This window comes from Diabrotica undecimpunctata, chromosome 2, assembly GCF_040954645.1.
Source record: "Diabrotica undecimpunctata isolate CICGRU chromosome 2, icDiaUnde3, whole genome shotgun sequence".
NCBI lineage: Eukaryota > Metazoa > Arthropoda > Insecta > Coleoptera > Chrysomelidae > Diabrotica > Diabrotica undecimpunctata.
In genome coordinates, this window is record NC_092804.1 from 181,084,410 (window position 1) to 181,109,437 (window position 25,028).

At 32.1% G+C, this 25,028-nt stretch overlaps 1 protein-coding gene across 5 annotated transcripts in view; it reads right to left on the bottom strand.

The window, feature by feature from the left end:
* LOC140435296 (furin-like protease 2) overlaps positions 1-25,028 on the bottom strand; it is a 1,428,549-nt gene that overhangs the window by 576,356 nt on the left and 827,165 nt on the right. For all 5 annotated transcript variants that reach the window (XM_072524126.1, XM_072524127.1, XM_072524123.1 and 2 more), the window contains one exon: positions 11,973-12,077. In XM_072524126.1, coding sequence (XP_072380227.1) covers positions 11,973-12,077 — 105 coding nt within the window. The remainder of the gene's footprint in view (positions 1-11,972; positions 12,078-25,028) is intronic.

The window sequence follows — 25,028 nt, forward strand, 5'->3', positions numbered from 1 at the left end:
TTGCTGATGGATTAATTACTGAAGATTTAAATATTAGGTAATAAAGAACAAGAACATAATAAAGAACAAAAAGATTAGTAGAATGGTCGTAAAAATTTTATAATTCGTGAACTCCAAGAAAAAATTAAATTCGTTTAAAATAATAAAGTTAAAAAATGTAAACAACCAGTTTGCTATTTCCCCCTTCTGGGCTAAACCTCTAATGACAACTTAAGCCTACTTAAACCAAGCTTAAGGCCAAAAAAAGTTAACGAAGATATGAATACAGCGAAACCTCGATTATCCGGGCCAGCCCGGACCGAGCCTTCGCCGGATAATCGAAAACACGGATAATCCAAAGACCTCAATTTATTTTTTTAATAATTAATTTAGACAAATACATGTGTCAAACGAAGAGCAGAAACGTGATACATACAACATACATGTAACAAAAAATAAAAGTACATACATACATAGTATTATTTCTACATAATGTATATGCTATGAATAAACATTACATATTTAAAAAAAATCATTTTTAAAAAAATCACTAATTTTGGTTTGTTTTTGGGCTTCGTAACTTCTACACTTTATAATTTCCTTTATGTTTTTAAGCTGAATGTTCCTATAAGCTTCCTATAAAGCCTTTTCATGGCCTCAATAACACCTTGGTCCATTGGCTGGGCAATAGATGTTACATTCGGAGGAAAATATGCTACGAATATGTTCCCATCTGCTGACTTTAGTTGGCCTACATCAGGATGCGATGGCGCATTGTCCAGTAACAGTACAGCCTTTGGTGGAAGATAATTTTCTTGTAGATAAGCTCTAACTTGAGGTATAAGATTTTGGAAAAACCACTGTTTAAAAATTACACGATCCATCCAAGCTGCCTTTTGATTATAATAATCAACGGGCAATGTTTAATCATTTTTAAAAGCCCTCGGATTTTTGGATTTTCCAATGACGGCTAACCTAAGCTTATGGGTTCCTGAGGCATTAGCACAGCATAAAACTGTTATACGGTCTTTTGAAAAAATATTGTATACGTAAAAATAATTAAAGCTAACCTAGTGCACTAGTTTCTGAGCCTGCAACAGGGGTTCTTCTCGGCATTACTTTCCAATAAAGCCCAGTTTCGTCTGCATTATACACTTGCTCAGGTTTTAGGTCGTGCTCCGTTATGAGATTTTCAAAATCGTAACAAAATTCTACCATAGCTACATCATCAGCACTTAATTTCTTCCCTTGAACAGCTAATTCTCGTATTCCATGACGTTTTTTAAATCTGTAAAGCCAACCAGAAGATGCCGAGAAGGTGCCTTTAATTTTCAACTGCTCGTGAAACTTTTCAGCTTGCCTAGCACACATAGGTCCTGATATTGGAACCCCCATTGATCTTTTCTGCAAGAACCACTTGGTCATAGCATCATCAAGTTCTCGAAACGTAGACCCTTTTAGAGATTTCTTGTCAGAAATTGCTTTTGCACTGTCCGCTTTAGCTACAAAGCTCTGTAATTCGGATTTTTTCTTCACAATGTCACGAACTGTTTGTTTCCCAATATTATATGCTTTAGACAACATAGCAACACTTATTTTATTTTCAAATTGTTTCAAAATTTCCATTTTCTGCTCAATAGTTAAAACATTGCGTTTATTATTATTAGCACCCGTACGCTGCATTTTGTGCGCCTGTTTACGTACAACTAACGAACCGGTCAGCAGTTGACGAAAATACGAGAAAACGTGGGGATTCCCCGAAATGAATGTTTACACGGTGCATTATTCAGATTCATGGGCGCTACCAACCTCTGGCCGTTAGCCACGGATAATCCGCGCACGGATGATCAATTTAATATGCGGCACGGAGAATCTAGCGCCCGGATAAAGCGCGCACGGATAATCGGGGTTCTACTGTAGTAAGAAAGTGCCATTTGTAGATGCAAAACCCAGACATTTAAAAGCCCATTTACCTGACATGACTGTCGCTGATAATAATATCAATAAGGATGAAAGTCAATTTGCAACAGTTAATATTTATCTATTGGTAAATAATTAAAGAACTTATATATCTAATAAGAAAGATAACACTAATGTTTGTATTTTGAGAACGATTTCCGAAGTGGAAATTGAAACGTCAATAAACTTACTTTAACCTTTAATTGTGGCTTATTCCCATTTAAATAGTAATTACTTTAAAATGTCACAAGAAAATAGCTTCAGAACAATATTTTTTTCTTGGATGTCCAACTTATTACAGTTTAAGTAATGAGCTGGTTGGCTAAATGGAAAACGAGTGATTCAGTTTTTTTCTTTTTTCTATAAGTAAAAACAATAATCTCTCCTTTTGTAAAACATTACACGATTGAATAATGTATTCGATTATTACTGCAGGATCTTTCTCTCTCGCTCTCAGTTTGTTACTCGTGGTACTTAGTAAAATTGATACCACATTAATAAATAATAAAATGGCATGTCGCATGTTACCGATGGAACGATGGGCAAATAGTGAATATTAATGCAATTAATGCACAACTCTACAATCTAATTATAGCTCTGTCATAGACAAACAAACGATTCCCAATTTCAAATGCGCTTCTATGTATAAACAAACCATTTTAATTGAATACTAATAGATTACACATATACTTGGGTGAAATAATAATCAAGCGGTGGTACACTGTCGAGGGTTTACCCAAAAAACAGAACCGGTATTTGTTCTGCCCCTTAATTTTTTAATTAGCCAAATATTGTGGTTTAATTACACGTTCTAGAGAGAAACAAATATACATTGGTAAACAGGTAATATTTCATAAAAAATTTAAAGTAAAAAAAGATCGCCAGATATTCACTACGACAACAACAAAAGATCTGTGATGGATTCGACTGTTGCTTGATGGAAATTCATTTTATAAAATAATAAAACAATGAAAACTTTGGTTTCCCAAACTTTCACAAAATTTATTATCAAATCCTATAATTACAGCTATTTCGGCAGAGTGACTTTCTCAAGTGACCTTTTTTTGGTATGTGTTTACACTTTGTAGTCTTTAATCGACCTTTATGTCCACCTACAATAGGTGTCTAAACCATTTTAAACCTCATCTTTCTATTCTGTCAATGACCGTTTTTATAGCCTTCATGTTATTTCTTATAGATTCGTTGATCTTCCTTTCCAGCCTTGATGTTCTATCATTTTTTCAACAATCTTTTTTTCAGGTCTGCATTAATTTTCCATACTTCAGAGCCATAACAAAGAACTGATGTAACCATAGTTCTTTTTTTTCCTTTTGGAAATGTTGCGATCCCACCATAAGCAGTTCAGACATCCTACAATTTTACGCACCTCATTAATTCGGTGTTTAATTTCGGTTTCTCCTAAGCTATTCTTATCAATAAGTGAAGTATTTAAATTTTTCCACTTGTTTGATTTCCACGTTCTCGTCTATTAACACTTCGTACCTTGCATCTGAATAGATAACTAAATATTCTGTTTTCTTCATGCTGACTTAACCCCCATTTTGCATATTCTCTGTATAGACGCTTTATCATAAATTCTAGATTACAAGGATCTTGAGCTAGGACGACTTGGTCATACGCAAAGTTCAGGGAGAACAGTACGTAATGGGCATTCCCATTCCCTGGCAGTGGTTTTTCCAATTGCTATACTACAGCTATATTGCCACATCCTGGAGATCACCCGTTTTTTTATTTTAATTAACGCAGTACGGACCTCGTTGTTAGTAGTATTATTCTTACTATTTGTTTGTCTCTCCATACTGTATTCTTCTCCCATATATTCCAATCTGGACTGTTGGAGTAAATTTTTATAGTGATTTTCGCACTTTTCTGTAGAAATTAAGTTGCTTAAGGACTAATGGGTGTTTTTCTTGAGATCGATGATAGTTCTCCATGCTTCCGTAATCTGAGAACCCCAATTAAATTTTTAACTTGGACACAATTTTTTCCCAGAAATTGTTTTTTGCTTTTTTTATTTGATTGCGTACTTTTCCGTTTTTCCTTTGATATGTTACTCGATTGCTAGCTATTTTATTTGTTAGCCATTTCTTATATATTTTGTTTTTTTGCTTGTATCATTTCTTTTACGTCTCTGTCATTCATGGTGGTTCGTGGTATTTTTTGTCATTGTTCCCTGTTCATACTTCATAAGCAATTTTTTTTATTATTGTTTTAAAGTTGTTGTATTCTTATTCTACATCCATATTTCTTTCCATCTTATTTAGTTCCTTTTCTAATCTAGATTGAAAAAGATGTTTAATACTTGGTTGGAATAAAAGGTGCAATTTATATTTCTTTGTTTTGTACTGTATGTATTGTTTCTCTCACTTTCCGTGTTCTGTTTGTAGTATTGTTTAAAGGGGCATAAAAGGAAGTAGTGATCTGTCCCACAATTAGATCCTCTTTTTACTCTGCAGTCTTGGCACTTAAATTTTGATTTCTGTCTCATTATTATAAAGTCTATGATCGACTTCTGTTGGAGTGAAGGTCGTTCCCATATGTATTTATGAATATCTTAATGTTGGAATTGGGTATTCATTATTTTTAAACCAAAAAGTTGAGAGAACTTAGTTAAGCTATCTCCTGAACCATTTTTAACTATTTCTCCGCGCCGTTCCACCACGTCATCGTCTATTTGAGAACCTATTCTGGTCTCCTCTCATTTAGGTCTCCTAACAGTATTATTTCTTGATGACTTTCTATTTCATCGCAAATGTTTGATAACTCTTCATAAAAGGAATCTCTAACTTGTTGATTTGAATCGTGTTGGCGAATAAAACTACTGCTTAGATGCTGTACAATCTGACAGTTATTGCCAGAATTCTCTCAGAGATAGTCTTTTATATATTTTTTATATATGTTTGTTTTTAAGTCTGATAATTTTTTAATCTAAAAAAATTATGGATTGATTTTGTTCTGTTTGTATTGTAAATTCAATATGACTATGGAGTGAATTAATTACGATAACAATTTGTCAAATTGCCTGTTAATTCCTTTCCTGTAAAACATACCAGTACATCGTCTGCGTATCTCTATTAATATACGAAGATACGTTTCCGATTCTAGCCTTTAAGTAACTGGCTATAATCACACGGGGTGTTTTATTGCCTTTGCTAAGTATTTTTTAAATTCATTTTAATAAATGTTTTATTTGTATTGAAAATGGTGGATGTTTAATTCTAAAATTGGTGAATGCACATACTTGTTTACGATGCTAAAAATAAATAAAAAAAAATGATTATACCAATATGTTAATCTAAATTTTCAATCCTATTAGAAAGATTTTTGGTCGATTAATTATACAATCCAAACCGTATTATTTGGTACCTAATATAAAAGCTTTTACTATACATTAGTTGTCTTTTATCCAAAACCATTATTTGCACATCCGGTCAACCTCACCATTCCATCCTGTTTTTAGCTAATGGACGCTGCATTACCTGTTAAAAATAATAAACCAACTCTGACTATCAAACATTATCATTTATGTAACAAGAGATAATTTATGTACATTTATGCAACATTTTAGTTTGGTAAATTGCGATAATCGTCGCTAGTATCGAGATTTATTTCAAAAGTGCATTTTGATGAACGTTTTAATGGAAAATCTGTATGAAAATCTCTATTTACTATTGATGGGTGTACGTTTAGCTATGTCTATCCTCTGCATGATACTTCGGTTAATTGCTTTTGTTGTTGCGTTGTTTAAAATAACCGATGAGAGGGTAATGCGGAGAAAAATAGACGTACATAAATATTTTTGTTAAAATGCAATAAACTAAACAGAAATTTAAAAGATAAATTGTAATAAAAATTGTATAGTGTGGAAAGTCTAAGGTATTTGTAACATTCGTCTATATACCCAGGATTCAAATGTTGTAAGTCTGTTTAAACTGGCAACTTTTAGCGTCCACGCTTCAACCTAATATAATAGTGTGGAATATTTATATAGCATTTCACAAAATTGTATCTTGGTGAAGAAAAGTGAAAACAGATTGAAAATTGGTGGCAATTTAAATGACAAGCATGACTATTCAGGTTCTAGGTTAATCACAATCAAGTAACAGGAATGAGTATTGATTTATTAACAACAAGAAATATTTTTGTTAATTATGTACATGTTGGAAAGCCTTTCAGTCTTCTCACATTCAGCAATATATAGTGTTATTCAAAATCAACGACATCCTAAAGTAACCAATATACTAAATGCTCGGTAAAGTTATAAAGAGTTAGACTTTAGTGTTAAATGCACATGACGCTCTTGCAGATGAATACCCTACTAGTAGAGTTTCTAAATATACGACCATAAACTTTTGCAAGTACCTATTACAAAATTAAGTACCAAAACTGTCAACAGAAATGAAACGATAAAAAATAGACGACATTGTCAAATAAATTATTTGAAAACAGGTGCATCTTTTATGTAATATATTGTAGATCAAAATTAATTTAAAAATAAAATAATTTTTCTCATGTAAAAGACCACGGGATTATAAATTTTCAATGCCCTGTATATGAAAATTTTGTAAATGTAATTATTTAGTTTTAAGAAGTACGTTTAAAGAAAATTGTACTTCTATGGTGATTTACTTTCTAAGAACAAGTATCGATAATCGGTAGAAAGTTAGGTAAACATTGTATAGAAAAGTATAACTCATTAGACCTAAACATTTAACAATGCGTTATGAAACTTTAGTTTTAAATAGACAATGCATCGGGTTTATCAGAGATAATAGTTTTTTTTTAAATAACAATAGTTAGAAAGTTTGAATGTTTATTTAAGAGCGTAGGCGCAAAATTTCGGGCCAATGCTTTTTAAATGCATTCATTTTTTTCGAATCCTAAAAAAACTAATAAGTATTTTTAAAAAATTTAAACGCCGAATGAAAGAATACATTATTACTGAGGGCAGAAAGTCCATGAAAACTTCTATAATGTTTATTGTAATAAGTTACGGGGATGAAAAAAAAAAAGAGAAAATTTAGTGTGATTTTTAATTTTAAATATCTCATTCAAAAAAACTGTTTATTCTAAGAGACTTTCGGCCCTCGGCAACAATGTAATCTTTCATTCTGAGTTTAAATTTTTCAAAAATATTTGTCGGTTTTCTCAGGATTCGAAAAAAATGATTGAATTTAAAAAGCATTGGCCCGAAATTTTGCGCTTACACTCTTAAAGATAAGAATCATTGCTTAAATGACAGGTAAATTTTCTAATTTGACTGTCTCCTAGAAATTTGAAAAATCCAAGCTGTGTACGATAACGTGGATTTTTAATAGTAAAGAAAGTAGGGATTTTTGGAAAATAGTAGAAAGGATGAATGGTGTTTTTTGATTGTCGAAAAAAAAAAAAACGTGGAAGAAGAAGGGGAGTCGATGTGGATTTTAAACGAGAAGGTGTGGGGCATTGTGTTCAATCTCACGATCCATCGAGATTAAAGAGTCCAGGTAAAAGTTTGCGGGTGTAGTTATTTTTGGTGATCGCAGAATCGAGGCAGTTGAAAACAAACCAAGTAGAGAATTCCAAACTCTTTGTGTTTCAGAAGTTTCCAGTTTCTGTAAGTAAAGAACAGAATTATTATATAAAATTAACACGAGGCACCAAGTCGAGGAGAAAAATCTTTGGGCCTAAAGATTGCTGTTTTTTAATTTTGAACGAGTTGGAGATTTGATTGGTGGAGAAAATCTGAACGAGAGCTGTTTTGACATATAGCTGTTGTTAAAGAATTGGAACAGGTGGTGGATAATACAGTCAAGGAGAATTATTGGCGTCCGTCGGAAAACGTAGCAGAGCCCTAAAGGTTGGTCAACTTATTTGAGACATGAGAATGTTTGTTTATAGTCACACCATATTTATTTTTGAAAGCCAGATTAATTTGTTAGTATTGGAACATAAATAATTATCCATAAATTTCTAGAATTATTAAGTAATTGTTTTAAAAATTAATTTCATCTATAAAAATAAGATAATTTTAAAAGTAAAGTAAATAGATTTGGGTAAAAAGGAGATAAACAATTAAACATTTTTATTGGCGATTGTGTTATATTATTATTGTTCTGAAGCTATTTTCTTGTGGCATTTTAAATTAATTACTATTTAACTGGAAATAAGCCACAATTAAAGGTTAAAATACGTTTATTGACGTTTCAATTTCCACTTCGGAAATCGTTCTCAAAATACAAACATTAGTAAATTAAACAAATTTTGTTTTTGTTACTTAGTGAAAAATTCTTCTATTAATTTAATTTTATCTGACTCATCTATATTGACAATTCAGACATACATTATACATTTTAAAGTAGACGACTTTAAAATGATATTGCCAATATTGTTGAGTTGCGTTCCTGGGACGACTTTACTTATAAGATAGTTCATTCGATTACATGAAATCAACTTTAACTTGAGAATATCCGTCAGAAAAGATCATAACATGTAATTCGTCTTTAAAAAGACAAATACATGCCATGATGACAGTAAAATTCTCCCGTTAGTGATTCCATAGTAAATTATGAGGGAAAAAACAGGAAAAAAACCTCATAATACTATCCCGACATGGTAAGTATTTGATCTTGCATTTATTTTACCTTCAATAAATACCAAATTCCGATTTTATATGTTTGTTTTTTAAAAAATATAAATGATGTATTCTCCATATGTTACTGACTTACCAATACTGGTATTTTCTTTTTAATAACTTCCTCTTTCAATATGGGTAACCAGATCCTACTACATTCTGCCGAGGAATTCGCGACACAATTGGTCTCATTTAGCATAATTAGAGCCGCTTCTTTGATTTTTCTCTTTTTACCATCCGTTTCTTTTAGGACTATATTTGAATCATTCCATTGAACCCTATGTTCATTATCCCATGCATGTTTACATATTTGAGATCTATCAAATTCTCTATTTTTAATATAGGATTGATGTTCACTTATTCTAACATTTAATGGCCTTGATGTTTCACCTAAATAAAACTGATCGCATTCACAAGGTATTTTATAAATGCAATTCTTTGTCCTTTCTTGTTCATTGTTAGGTTTGGTTTTGGACAAAATAGATCTCAATGTGTTTGTTGTTTTGAATGTTGTTGAAATGTTGAATTTATTTCCTATCCTTTTAAGCTTTTCCGATAATCCTTTTATATATGGTATTGTTATTTTCCTCGTATTATCCCTTGTATATGTTGTAGGATCTCGTTCTAAGTTGTTTTGTTCTAGTCGATCTATTGTTGAAAATTCCTTATTTATAAACGATAAAGGATAATCATTTTTTAATAAAACAGATGTTAACAAATGTTTCTCCTCCAAGTTGAAACGTCAATAAACGTATTTTAATCTTTAATTGTGGCTTATTCCCAGTTGAATAGTAATTAGTGTTATCTTATATTTATTTCCCTTGTTTATCCTGGATAAAGAACGCACTCAGGAAATACTAGAAGCCACGAAATATAGGCAATTATTATGACAAATGAGACCTGAGAAATGAATCTATTGCATAATTTTATTTATTTTTGATTTGCTTTGTAATAAATAATTAAAGTAATTAATTAATTAATAAAAATCAGCTCCATCATACCATAAGCGCGAAAAGCAGATCATAATAATATATAATCAAAATCCTTTCTACCTTTAAGAGCCGGTTTTCAAAACTCAAATATTTAATTAAAATCAAATACGTCACATTTTGAGGTTATGTTGACTTATTTATTGTATTTAATTTTATTATTTTGCGTTTTAATTTAAAATAAACCATAATTAAACTCTTTCTGGTGTTAATTTCATGTTTTTATTTACAAATCAATAATAATAATAAGCAATTTTTAATAATTTTGACAGCTACTGTGACGTATTTGCTTGTAATTAAATATTTGACTACAATCAAGTTTTTATTAGCGTTAGAACAATCGGCCCTTAATCGTATAAAGTTTGATTTACTTCTTTAAAAATTTTTCTAATTTTTTGCAGTTTTGTGACAATATCCTTGCATTTGTTCATGTCACTCTTCCTCTTTCCAATTTTAGATCTTCCTCTTGTTTTAACTTCAATAGTTTAGTTTCCGACATTCTTCTGATATGTTATTTTTCATTTCGTGTAAACAACTCCACCTTTGTCCTATATACTCCAATGTGGATTATTTTCCATTTTGTTTCTTATATCTGTTTTCTTGTTTGTTTGTATCTGTTTGTTTTGACAGCACATTTAACTTTTCTTAAAAATTTCATCTCTACAGCCCGTATCTTGCTCTTTTACCTTTAGCTGCCAAAAGTCAAAACACGACTTTAAACTCCTTTAAAAACTTTCATTTTTGTATTTTGTGCGATTTATTTTTTGCAAATAAATTTTCTGTTTATTTTTAAATATAGTTGCTGCGTTTTCTACACTCTGCTGTTGATATCTGCGTTTAGAGATCCTATTTCTTCTACTATTAATCCTACATTTTTTATTTAGAATTAGATACCTCATTTGGACAAAAAAATATTTAACAGATATTAATATTAACGAAACTTTGTCAAACATACTAAATAAATTATAGAGAGAATCTGTTCTTAAAAAAGAAAGAAAATTTGTTGGGAGAAGTGATATTTAGAAGATATAAAAAATTGAGAAGTAAGGATTATTGGCCGATATTTTGTAAAAAAATTTTGGCAAGATAAACAAATTACAAATTTTGGTCAGGCGTTTTGCTGAAGAGTTTTCTAGTATAATTGGTGAGAGTTTAGAACTAGCATATTTGCATTTAAATCTGTATTATGTTATAAGTTTTTCAAGGTGTTTTCAGTTAAAAGGTTTTCATTTCATCATTAAATTTTTATAAATTCTTGTATGAAACTAAGTCAAGATTTCAAGGATACATATTTATATTTCTTCTGTTTTTAATAGCCATTGTAATCTTCTGCCGTAAAACTGGGCTATGAATTTTTAAATCAAGTATACACAGTTTGTACAAACAGACCTGTTTGATGGAAAATCCGTTACGTAACATTTGTTGCATATCTCAAATAAGATTTCTTCTCGAAAAAGTTTAAAAATGGTTTCTCGCGACCCCTGCACCTAATACTTTTTTCCTTAAACACAAAAGCCAAAACCGAAACCTATTATCCGACCCTCTGTTTCTCGCCAGTATCACATAACGGCATATAAATTTCACCTGCTGATAAATCGACAAGGGGCCCTCGACAAAACGATTCAGCGGATCTATTAACCCTGACCGCCCCCAAACGACCGGTAGGCGCGCCCCGTATCGCTCCTTGCTTTGCACCTTCGAACTGAAATTATCACATTGCCTTAGACGTTGTTTCGATAAAATTTAAGGGTTAGCGATGCCGGAGCTGGAGCTGAGGCGGTAACGATAACCGTTATACCGGAAAAATGTATGGAGGGTGATGGGTGAGTGATGGCTATTGGATGTTTTATTCTAAGCCGGTGTCTAAGAGATAACAGTACGGAAGACAAATCTTTTTAGACATAATTGCGAGGACAATGTAAGTGGAAAAGTACAAGGCTTGTTTTTAAACGGAAAAGATGCACACAGTATATAAGCATAAAATAAAATGCTGTTATTATTTTCCAATACGATGATCACGTTAACGGATGTCTCCAAATATCAAATCTATAAAAGGTTTGAGTTACAACTAACTTAAATAGAAAAGTAGGAAATTTTATTTAAAATCTTAATTTTTTTGATGATCTGCGGATAATATAAAAATGTCTAAAACAATATAAACTGTTAAACAATCTTTATTATATCCATGTCTATTTTCATTTTATATCAACCATATATTAATATGTGCCTTTACTAAAATAGTATACCTAATGAAATAGTAGTCCAAGCATAGGGGCTCTACCCGAAACACCTTAAAAGCAGCCCATTCAGCACGATAAAAGACCGTGCCGAATGAGACGATTAGTATTCAGAATGGTCCGCCTAAGCAGGTAAGATAAAGAAATAAGTGTGGTATTGTGTATTCAACTGACCTGGGGCTCGTCGTTCAACTTGCGGTGGTGATGATCGGACGCCTGCAGGGACCTCTTGCGGACGTGTTCGTGCTCGAACACGTAGAAACCTTCCAGAGAACCGATCTGCAACAAAATAGCTGATGTCAGATAGTGCTTACACATGTTAGAATTTGAATTTGTTGAAAAGCTTGACTTTGTTGTCTAAGAATATAAATGATGCAATGTTTTCTGAAAAGAAATAAGTTAAACTGATTTCTACCTATAACTAAATAAATAACCAATAAATGTCTATTAGGTTAGGTTAGGTTATGTTCAATATGGTAAAAATGTCTTTGTACGAAGCTCGGCAAAGTATTTTAAAATGATTTGATGTACATTTCTTTATCGTATCCAGATCAGAGTTCTTTGATTTTTTGGCATACACTGTAGAACATATTTATAGTTATATTTTTGTTATAGGTCACTTCCGACAAAAAGTTCCAAATATACCAACCCGTCAGGTACACAAAACAAAATGACAAAAACATGAAAATGTATGTCGAGTTTTGATTGCCTCTAATATACGGCTCTCGAATCTATCTAATAATAAATTCAGCTCATTTCTTTAGAAGTATTGTAAATTATAATATTTTAAGCGATAGGACTTATTATTATTGATTTTTCATACTTGTTAATTAAAGAAAAAGTTTGATCCTAAATGGGAAACAATTATTTGTATATCTGCCTAGATGAAACGACGGATCCAGTGAGCGGACACATGGTTTATTGGGGTTCTCAATAATAAACAATTATAAAAATCTCCCCTAATAACTTTAAAAGAAGAAAATAAAATAACCAGTGGTCACAAGATTGCAAACCTGGTTAGACGCTGTATTTTTTTATGGATTATTTTGAAGATATTAAAAGTTTAAGGACGTGTTCAAGGTAACATGTTTTTCGCTTTCATAGTATTCCTTCTTCCCTTCTTACGTAGTTTGTCCATAAAATTATCCCAAATCTTAAAGATTCTTTTAATTTTTTAAAGCATTTATGGACTGTGATATCCTGTTTTCGATCTCTTGATCTAGGTCTAGCGTAATATTGATCAGACAGCCACATTATCTGAATTTTTCCACCTAATCAGTAGAATTCCTGTTAGAAATATACTTATAAAGGATATATTCGACCGTTACTTGATGGAAATTCATTTTATATAACAATAAAACATTAAAAACTTTTATTCCCAAAACTTCACAAAATTTATTATAATATCTTATCACTACAGCTGTTTTGGCAGAGTGCCTTTCTCAAGTGATCTATTTTTGGTATGTGTTTACACTTTATAGTCTTTAACTGAATAGGTTAAGGAGAGAATAACTGTTTGTCCCAAGTTAGGCATCCAGAATTATGTCTGCACTTTTGAATTTGTTAATGTTTATAGATTCGAAGGAAGATAGCTTAAGGCATTTATGTTGGTTCTGAAAAATTCGAAATACGTCATTAAAATAATGATTATCGTCTAGAAGGTAAAGTTCTTACGTAGAATCCGTTTCTCTATTATTGAAAACCCTTTTATGTTCTGCTATACGTTTGATAAAAGTTCTACCAGTTTGACCGATGTAAGGTTTTGGATAGTCGCCACATTTAAGCTTCTATATATCACTGTGTAAGTAGGTGCTTTTTTTGTGTCTTGTTATGTTTAAGTGTCTTTGTTTAAGTCATTGTTTGTTCTAAGAGCTGGTGTTATTTCTTCCTTTTTTATGTATTTGGCTATTTTTGTTGATATCTTGCCTGTATATGTAATCGTGCAGTAGGTACTGTGTCATATACTGGGAAAATACTAGAATTTCCAATACCAGAGAAAAAACACAGTACCTTCTGCTCGATTACACATACAGGCAAGATATCAACAAATCATTTGTCATACAGTTGGTGATGGAAATGCTAATTAATATTTCCACCACCACAGAAAAACCCAGTGAGTTCTGTGGATTAAATATACAGGCAAGATATCAACAAAAATGCCAAAAAAACTAAAAGGAAAGAAATAACACCAGCTTTAAGAACCAACAACAACTTAAGCAAATATATTAAAAACAATAAGAGCCAAAAAAGCACTTACTTACACAGTGGTGTATACAAATCTGGACTGCTCAAAAGCTTACATCGGTCAAACTGGTAGAATTTCAACAAACGTATAGCACAACATAAAAGAAATTTCAGTAATAGATGAACAGATTCTACCTACACATTTTACCTTCTAGAGCATGATTATTCTTTTTATAACATATTTTAAATTCTTCACCAAAATAAAGGCATATTTTAAATAGAATCTATAGAAGTTAACAAGTTAAAAAATACAGAAATAATTCTAAACCGACTCGAGAGTTCTCCCCTCTGCCAAAACAGCTGCAGTGATAAGATATAATAAATTTTGTGAAAGTTTTAAAATCAAAAGTTTTATTTTTATATAAATATATTTATAACATAGAAGTTGGGAGTTGCCGCCACTGACATTTTTGTAAATATTAATTTTTGACAAATGAGCTTACGCATTTGTTTAATTAAAATAAGTATTAACTACATATATATCCAGTAATATTAATAATATATGAAGCATCGTATTTTAGCTTGTTTAATTATTAAATTATAAATTATTGTGAAATGCGAATAAATTTGTGTCTATTATTTTCAAAATAATTAACTAATGATTTAAATGTTGCTCGTTGTACTGTACTAAATTATTCATGATGCTATGCTTTTGGTATGTTTTTACATTATATCAATGATTATTTAATTTAATTATTATATTTATTTTTGAAAGTTTTTTATACAAATTTTAAAATATGGTACAAGTAAAATAAGTCAGTAGGACTTCTGCCGGTGATAACTTATGACTGGTAACAATGGAGGCAAAACAGTTAACACATTCTAAGTTCAACAGTTACAATCACAACTTAGATATTCAAACAACAACAATTTAAACAACATAATTATCTAAAATACGTTGTACTTCTTCTTCATGTGCCATCTCCTCTAAGAAGGTTGGCAATCATTATGGCAATTCGCACTTTCGATACCGCTGCTCTAAAGAGGTCAGCAAACGTCCAGTTAAACCAAGCTCTCAAATTCTTCTTAACACCTCGACATTCGTGACTCTATCCACCCAACTTATTCTTAATATCCTTCTGTAGGCCCATAACTCGGAGGCTTCTAATCTGTCCGAAACATCTTTCTTTAATGTCCAAGCCTCCAACCCATAAAATAATACGGAGAACACGTAGCATCTCAGAAGTCTTATCTTTAGAGAAATTAAAATGTCCCTGCTGCAGAGTACTTTTTTCAATTTGTTGAAATAATTTCTTGCCTGTCCTATTCTTTCCTTAATCTCTTCTGTGTACTCATTATATTCGTTAATTATTTTACCCAGATATTTATATTTTTCAACTTTTTTAATTTGTTCTCCATGTATTGTTATGTTTTCTTGGCGCTGTTGGGCTTTTGTAATTACCATAAATTGTGTCTTTTTGTGTTTAGGGACTCTTCACTGACTTCTACCACTCTGTCAACCATTTGTTGTAAATCCTAATAAAATAGTGTCGTCGGCAAACCGTATATTATTGATTGGTCGGCCATTTACTTTTATTTCCATAGTTAGTTCTTCTAGTGCTTCCTAGATTATTTCCTCTGAATACAAATTGAACAAAGCAGGAGACAGGACACAGCCCTGCCTGACGCCCCTCTTAATCTGTATTTTATTTAAAAAGACGTTGTTTGTTTTTACCACAGCGATCTGATTATAATAGATAGCGCTAATGATCCTAATGTCTCTCATATCTAAGTTTTTCTTTTTAAGTAATTCGATAAGACGGCTATATCTCACCTTATCGAAGGCTTTGTTGGAATCCAAGCAACACATATATACTGGCTATTAACATCCGTGCACCTTTGCAGAAGTACATTCACAGCGAACAGGGCTTCCCTCGTTCCTAGTGCATTTCTAAATCCAAATTGTGTGTCACTTATGTCCTGCTCAGGTTTGTTGTGTATTCTCCGGTGTATAATTTTTAAAAATATTTTGAGCGTATGACTCATTAAACTTATTATCCGGTGGTCTTGGCATTTTTTTGCATTTGATTTTTTTGATAGTGTTATAAATGTTAACATATTATGTCCACAGGTATTTCGTCAGGACCTGTTGCCTTGTTGTTCTTTGTTCGCTATATTGCCTCTAATATCTCATCTTCTGTTATGTCTGGGTTGTTGTCGAACTTTTCCTGCTCTTGTACTATCTCAGTCCGTTCGTCTGCTGAATATATTCCTGCCATCTTTTAAGCCATTCACCGACGTCTATAATTATTTTGCCGTTTTCATCCAGCAGTATGTTTGATTTTTTCTTAATATTAGTGCCTGTTATTTCACTAATTTTTTTATAAAGGTTTAAGTTATCATGTTTCTCTACCAACTGTTTAATCTCTTCGCATCTGTCAATATACCATCTTTCCTTTGCATCTCTGATCTTTCTCCTTATTTCTTTGTGTATGATACAGTGTACAGTTAAACTAGTTAGTAATGAAATCCTTAAATTTACATACATATACACAAACACTAAACTTCCCACCTATAACGAATACCCTAAATATAAATTGTAATAATTATATGAACAAAAATAATAAAAAAAACCCTAGTTACATACATTATAGTCTCCTAACCTACTAGAAAGAGTGATTCTGTATTTTCGGTGTTCGATCCAAGAAATAAAAGCAAGTAAAATAGAGATTTGTCCTGACGGGGTAAATTCCAAGTATATTATTAGTTTTTATTATAACAAAAAACAATATAAAAAATTGTACGGTTAATTCTTCTTCTTCTTCATGTGCCTTGTCCGTTCCGAACGTTGGCAATCAACATGGCTATTCTGACTTTGTTTGCGGCAGATCTGAATAGTTCAGCAGACGGTTAATTGGATACATAAATACCTGACAGATAAGCGATAGTGGGAGTATTACATCACTCCTTGATACATAATTGTTCCATTATTAAGTGAGTAAATATCTTGGACCAATACAAACTGAACTATGAAGCTTCTATTGAAAGTTCAAAGGTGTATTCTTGCAACTGGAACGGATCAACTTTGGAAAGACTCCAACGTGGCTGGCATTCTTGAAATGAGAGAAAAAAAACCAAATCTTTGATGAGCATGTCCGAAAGGGAAAGGAAGATCTAGTCCCAAATTAAAAGAATTCCAATCCCCGGTGAGTTCGGGTGGATGTGATTATGATGTGTTTTTTTAGGAGAATGAAATCGGTCCTAATTATAATGTAATCCAAATTAATAACCAAACCATATTTCAAACAATATCGCAAAAATGATATACTTTCAACTAAACTAAAATTCTTGAACACTTATTGTATCCTAAATATTTCACATCATTTGGATACCCGCCGGTGTGTTCTCACGTTGAATGCCCGCCCAAAGTTAACGGTATATTTCCGCTTTATGTCAACTCACAAGTCGACACCTCATATTATGGGCAAACATCCACCTGTTGGGTAGGTAATATGGATTAGCTAACTCTTAGTAAATATACATTTTTCTTTTTCTTTTTCTTTTTCTTTTTCTTTTTCTTTTTCTTTTTCTTTTTCTTTTTCTTTTTCTTTTTCTTTTTCTTTTTCTTTTTCTTTTTCTTTTTCTTTTTCTTTTTCTTTTTCTTTTTCTTTTTCTTTTTCTTTTTCTTTTTCTTTTTCTTTTTCTTTTTCTTTTTCTTTTTCTTTTTCTTTTTCTTTTTCTTTTTCTTTTTCTTTTTCCATTTTCTTTTTCTTTTTCTTTTTCTTTTTCTTGTTCTTCTTCCTTTTTGTATGTAGGCTTTAAAGCCTGTTTCTTCTTCAATATTGGCCTACTAAATTGCTCGTTGGTTATTCCGTTTGGTCCTGGTCACTTTCTTTTTTTGAGTGAATTTATGTCTATCTCTACTTCCTGAAAACTGATTTTTATAGGTACGTTATTGTGTTGATTATTATTTTCCTTTCCTTTAAACAGTTCCGTCAGGTATCTTTTCCATTCGTTTGCTAATATGTTATTGTATTCCTTCAATTCTGCCATTTCTTTCCGTTGGTTTCTTATGAATCTTCATATTGTTTTCGTGTACCGTAGAAGTCGCTTTCTATCTGTAAACTATTCACAGTGTTAATTTTTTTGTTCATCTTACCAACTGCTTTGTTTTATTTCGTATTCTTCTAGAGATTCTGGAGTATTTGATGTTTTGTACTTTATGTAGGCCTCTCGTTTCTCCATTTCTCTTTTATTTATTTTTTGAACCATGGTGTATTTTTGTTGTTTCTTTTGTTCAATATAACTTTGCGTTTTGCTAGGGTCTTTGTTGCTGCTTCTTTAATGTTGTTTTTAATTTTCTCCCAGTTCGCGTTTATATCTTCAATGTCATCTATTTGTGTCAACAGTTTATCATTAATCTTATTTATTTTTAAATTTTATTAAAACGTTTGATTTATTAAGTGAAGAACCGTTACAACTGACTGAACACTTAATGTCTCGAAGGGAGATTCAGTAGCAATTTTAAACCATTAATATCACATAAAATGTAAATATAGTAATATATTACGCTTTAAGCACAAGACACCATTGGAAAATAAATGGTAACAAAAAAAAATAATTTAGAATTAAAACCTTTACCAAATATTCTTCATTGCGATGATAAAAATATTACGAATACGCCAAAAAGAAAAAAAATGTTCAATATTAAATGATTTTTGAAGAGCAGAATAATTTTAAAACTCTATTTTGATTCCTTGCTCGTCTGTCTATAAAGTAAAAGAAAATGCGGTATTTTATATTATTCACGAATACGAACATTAACCACCAGAAAAAAGTGACAGCTTTCCTCGTTTCTGCCCCTTACTTCATATATTATTTCGTCCATTGTATATGTATACACTTTCTTTTATTTACCACGGAAGATATTGATACTTTTATAAAAATATGCGGCCAATTTATCAAGGTGTCAATATAGTGTGTTTTTATGGCGTCTTAAAATATTGAATACCTTGTAGGAATCGTATACGTAGACGGGTGTTTTGCATATTTTATTATATACTTACAAGAAAAGTATCTATATATCATTTGTGCTTTCAGTGGGCCTTAAAAAAGCACCGAAAAGCTTTTAGGTTTTGTATAAACGAACAATTTCACGATGTGATGGTGGATGTGTGAAATATTCATATCTAAACACAACTGTAAACGGATTTTATATAATGCACAGTTTTTTGGAGCACTATAGGTTTTTTTTCTTAACTAATTTCTGTCCTGTGGTCATTTATTCCATATAGTGGATGCTAAGCGTCTTTGGTAACGATCTCTTACATTTTTTTCTTATAGAAAATTAATGAACTTTATTGTCTTGTTATTTTTGTTCGATTGTTCTTTTTGTTGTCATATAAATTACTTAACTATATTAACACAACAAAAAACAACAGTATTTTAATTAACAATAAAAAACTAAATACTGGTAAATACAACTTTGTACTCTTCTGCTTTCTAAATAATGAATTCATTTCGTGTTATGTTTTCTGTATTTTTCAAATTTAAATAATATGTTTAAAATTGAATAAAGCAATAGGATAAGAATAGGGTTAAGTGGCCAAGTTTTTACATATTTAAAAGGGGTGTACATTTCAAATTAGGTTTTAGAGGTAGCCACTGTCCCATAAGGTTTATACTTCAGAACGCGATACGTTGTATTTAAAACTAACAATCTTTATTCACAGGCTTCTTCAAAAAATTAGAAAGAAGTGTTGCATTTCAGTCATATACTATAGAGGAGTCATATTTGAGGCAGAAAGGAGGAGTTTGTCTGCACTGTACGATTTTTTTTAGGTAGACTTTGTTTTCCTCAACATTTCGAACTTTTTTTAAGGCCTGTCTTATAACCCCAAAATTTCTGTCGCACTGACAAACGAGTATCCATCAACAAGATAAATATGTGTCACTGTATTGATATCCAAGAACAAAGCCGTAACAAAAATATGATTTTTTTTCCTCCAGCTGCATCTGATAGAAGAACAATATCTGCTAATATATTGTGAATACAGTCAAAGATAAATGAAGCAACAATAATTGCTCCCTTTTTACATTGAGATTCTATGAAGGAATAAACATATATGATGATCCATCATTATGCACGTGTATATTGAAAACGTACATCCAAAAGTCTTTTATAGAACTGTTTTGTTATACAGAGCTTAGCCAACGGTAGATTTTATGCGTAATTAAATTCCAGGACAAGAATGCCACTATGATCTGTTGTCTTTCTCAAGTAATTATTTTTTATCTTGGAATATTCCTCGAGTCTCTTTTTATGGAGATTGTAATCAACACGGCATTTATCATTCCTGTTATTTTCTAGTTTGATTTCACACTCACGACAATATTCACATGTGCCAGTCTTCGGTTTTTTAAATGTAAAATTAGTTTCTCTGAAAAACTTGAAATGTTTCTTGAAAAACCTCAAAACTTGAAAAATATTTCATGGTAAGATTATTCAAAGTAGTGTCTTTAAACAACTTTTAAAACTGCTCAAAAATGTTCTAATCGTTGGGTCTGGGTTGTCGAAGTACAATCTGTTTGTTTTTCCAGGTGCGTTTTTCATCAAGTAGAGTTTTCTCAACAATTGTTCATATAATATTCTTACACGCTTCACTCCTACTTGATATAAGTCAACAGAAAAGAAACTGTACACGGGCACATCATAACCAAAAGATTTAAGCTTGTGTTTCCAGAGATACTGCCTGCTAATTTTGAGATTCTCTATCTTTTTATACCTTTCTGGAGGCCCCCCTAATGCAATACAAACTACTGGAAGAGGGTCTTGTTCTTTTTTCGAACCATCATAAAAAGAGTCCAATAAACGCTTTTGATCTTGCGAAGTTATTTTTGCACAACATTTTTCTATACAACACTTACGGATAACATAAAATACCTTACTCTGTACAGGTTTTCCCGTAAATTTTGACACATACTACTGTTCACTCTGACTTTTAGATTTTGCCATGTTTTATTTTCAATGGTGTTTCTAAACAATTTTCTTTTTAGCACCTTTTGACGCCGCGTTATCTAAGATAGCTTTACGACTAGCCACTGCTTTAAAATCTTAAACTTACAGTTCAAAAAATATCATAACCACAATTACATTGTCAGAAATTTTACCAAAACAGAGTTGATTTAGAGGCACAAATCTTTCTTAGCTGTGCCAAAACTTGCCTGTGCCAAAACTAAAAAAAGTGTTGCATCAACGTAAAAAACCGTAATATTGTAGAAAAAATTGGTAGACTAACAAAGAACAATATAAAGACCTAACTGACATGCAAAATCGACGGTCATTACGAGCGTTGTTTCTAAAAGAACGGTTCATTCTACACAAAAAATGCTTACAAAGATTTTTGTTTAAAATTATCTCACATTTCTACGGTGTACAGATTCTTGGTAAATGGATTTTTCTGCGTTTTTATCCCCCTGCAAGGGGGTTCAACGGAGAAGCCCAGGGGTAAAAGTGGTAAACTTATTTGCATCTTATTTGTGCCCTAAAATTAATATTCTCTTTAAAATTCAGCTTGTTTGTATGATCTTTAGGGGTCAACTCACTAACGACTCGACTATATTATGTATTTTTATTTTAATCTGTAATGTATTGTGTAACAGGGAAGTTAATGGGGTAGGATGGGCCACAAATAGCTTCTCCTACTCAAATGTCAACCTTACCTTCACAAGTGGTAAGTTACCTGCTACTTCCTGTTAGATAACAAACGGGGATCTGACGTCCAAGTATTAGTGGTTTAACTGTAAAAACTGGGATCAGTCACCATCAAGAATCAGCCAATCGTGTTCACTGCTCTCTTAGAACATAGGCCTCTCTTAGATATTTCCAATGTTCACTACACTGGGCTCTTCTAGCCAATCTTCCGCTACTCTTTCCACGTCGATCCATGTAGTCGTTGGTGTCCTCTGCTTTTTTTATAGTTTCTAGGTCTCCATTCCAGGATTCGTCTTGGCCACTGTTCATCTTCTGTTTTAGCTTACTACTGTGCCTATTTCCACTTAAACATCGTAATTCTTTCGAGTAAGTCTTGAACTTCTGATCTTTGTCAGAGTTGTTGGCTTTTTATGTGGTCTTGAAGGCACATGCTTAGCATTAGACGTTCCATGGATCGTTTTCTTTAACGAAATGTCTCAAAAACGTACTGCCTTTATCCGAAAGAACCATATTGATAATGCTGGAGTGCAAACCCATAAATTTAAACAAGTATACATGGAAATCTCCAGATGACACTGAAAGCACATAAGTAGAGATCAAATTAATTATCTCACAAGGGTTAAGGGAGATTGCTCTTGATGGAAAATATATGAAGATGATCGAACAGCTCTACTGGAATCAAAAGGCAGAATTAAGGATCTCCAACGATCTGATGCAGCTCAAAACAACTACTTAGAGCTACTGCCTCAAAAATTAAAATAGCTATGATGATTGCCAACCTCCGTAGCGGAGATGGCACCTGAAGAAGAAGAAGAACGGTCTATGTACGGAACAAAAAGTAAGGGAGTGAGACAGGGCTACCTCTTCTTTCCTCTGGTGTCTAACATTTATTTAAAAAAGGTCTTGCACTTGCACAGCGAATCAAAATAAATCGAATTCCCATGAATAATTTGCGATATGCTGATGATACAGCTATCATAGCTGACAACAAAGAAAAATTACAAAAGATAGTAAATAATATTAATACAGTGGGTTAAGAAATATAATCACAACATTTAAAAGCAAGTGGAACTGTCACAAAGAAGTAAAAATACAAGTAGCAATAGCTAAAAATATTTTACCAGATTCAATAACTATCTTTGTCAGCGCGAAACTCATTTGTGTCTCATTTTACGGTATCTAGACCTGGTCACTGAAACTTTCGAAATGTTGTGTCTCACAAGATTGCTGAAAGTTCCATGGGTCGACCATATTAAAAATGAAGAAGTCTTAAGGAGCGCTTATATTTAACCTTTAACTACGGGCGCCCCTCCATTAGTCATAACTACGTGCGCGGTGTATTCTGTACACCACCGACTAAAAACGCAAATAAAAGCCACAACTAGGTATTTTTAGTACATATATTGTATATAATAAATGTAGGCATATATTTAAGAAAATGTCTTAACATAAAAAATAATACATAACGAAAATATAAAGATTAGCAACAAATATAAGAACAAAAACTCAACCACTTCTTTTTCTCTAAAAATAACCTTCTTGAGATTCCTGTATATTAGCTTAACATTAAAAATATTATAAAACTAGTATATAAATATAAAAACTAGGAGTAAATAATCATTCACAAATGAACATATTTGAGAATATGTGTGCTATTCACTTTCGTTTTCTTCCTCGTTTGCGTCTACTAAATTACAATTTGCACAAATTGTAACAGAGTGCTCTTTACAAACCATTCTATTACATTTGTTGTAACTCTATTTTTGCTCCTTCCACAACAATGGCACCTCCCCCGTTTTTTTGCTGGTGGTTCTTCATCGTGGTCGTCTTGTACGTTTTTGTATTTCTTCAAGAATATTTTTAAATCCAGAGGTAAACTCTGTATTTCCGCCCTCTCAGAAAGATGAGGTCTTATCAATGCCAATGATAATTCTTTTAGAAAAACTCTTCTTTATTTTTGAGGATTGTCGATGTTGGCAGCATTGTACAGGATCTGGCTGTTAATTCCGGCAATATTCAGGAGTTGAAAAAACAATGCCATTGGCCATCTTCGTGTTCTTCTGGATACCGAATAGGTACTGCACATTTTGTCTACAGTGTCTACGCCTCCTTTATGTGAATTATAGTCTAAAATTATCATTGGTTTTCCTGTTTCGGGATCTACTGTAGAATTACTGTGCATGGTAGATAGGAGAATGACAGCTTTATTTTTTTTTTGGTGTGTAGGATACAATGGTAACTTCTTTTTGAAAACCAAAAGTGGATGATCCAATTGGTGTGTTTTTTCTTGGTAAAATCTCTGGAGGTAGTTCCCTTTTATTTCATTTAAGTGTGCCAACCATCGTTATCTTTTCCTTCAAAAGGTCAATTAATCAAGCCTTCAAATTCATAAATGAGGCCTTCAACAGGCTTCAAATAACTCGTGTACCAATTGTCGCATGTTAAATTACGGTTTTTACCTTTCCAAGGTTGAAGCAGGCGATGGGTAATATCCGTTGGTGTGTTAGATTTTTTGTAGGGACCTTCCGGTTGTTGACTACAATACACCTCAAAATTGGTGACATAAAAGGTCTGCGCGTCACATAACACAAACACTTTTAAGCCATACTTTGCAGGTTTACTTGGAATATATTGCACAAAGTTGCATCTACCTCTAAAAGGTATCAACATTTCATCGATAGTCATTTCTTCTCCCAAGGAATAGTTGCTGCTACAGTTTTTCATAAACGTATCAAGAGTAAAGCGAATGGCAGCAAGTTTGTCAATTGATTTTTGGTCCTTTCGAGTATCTTTGTTGTCAAACCTAAGAGCAGCAAGCAAAAATAAAAATCGATCTGCACTCATACAGGCTCGAAAGATTTCTGAGCCGGTACCATCTTTTGTCCACAATTCGAGGAAGTGTGTATGATTTTGTTTTTTAGTCCCTGCAAGAAATAATAATCCTAATAATGCCATGATTTCCTGTTTAGTCGTATCTTTAGCCCGTCTTGGCCGTTCATAATTTAATCGCATTTTTGCAATCTGCAAATTTGTACATTCAACTATATTTTCTATGATTTCATTTGTAAAGAGTTTTTCAAAAGCACTTAGTTCCGTAGTAACATCTCTCGCACAAACTGTTGGCCCAGGAAATATCTTGACAATATTTTTTGAAGGAGTTTTAGTAAATTTGCTAAGAAGAGATTTCTTATACCATTTAGTTTTTCTGTCTTTTGCTATAAAATAATCATTGTCTTCATCAAGATCTGAACTGTTTTCAATGTTACTGTTTGTGTCCGAGTCAATCGTATATTGATTTTCGTCATTCAGATCAACTTCTAATTCAGTGTCGT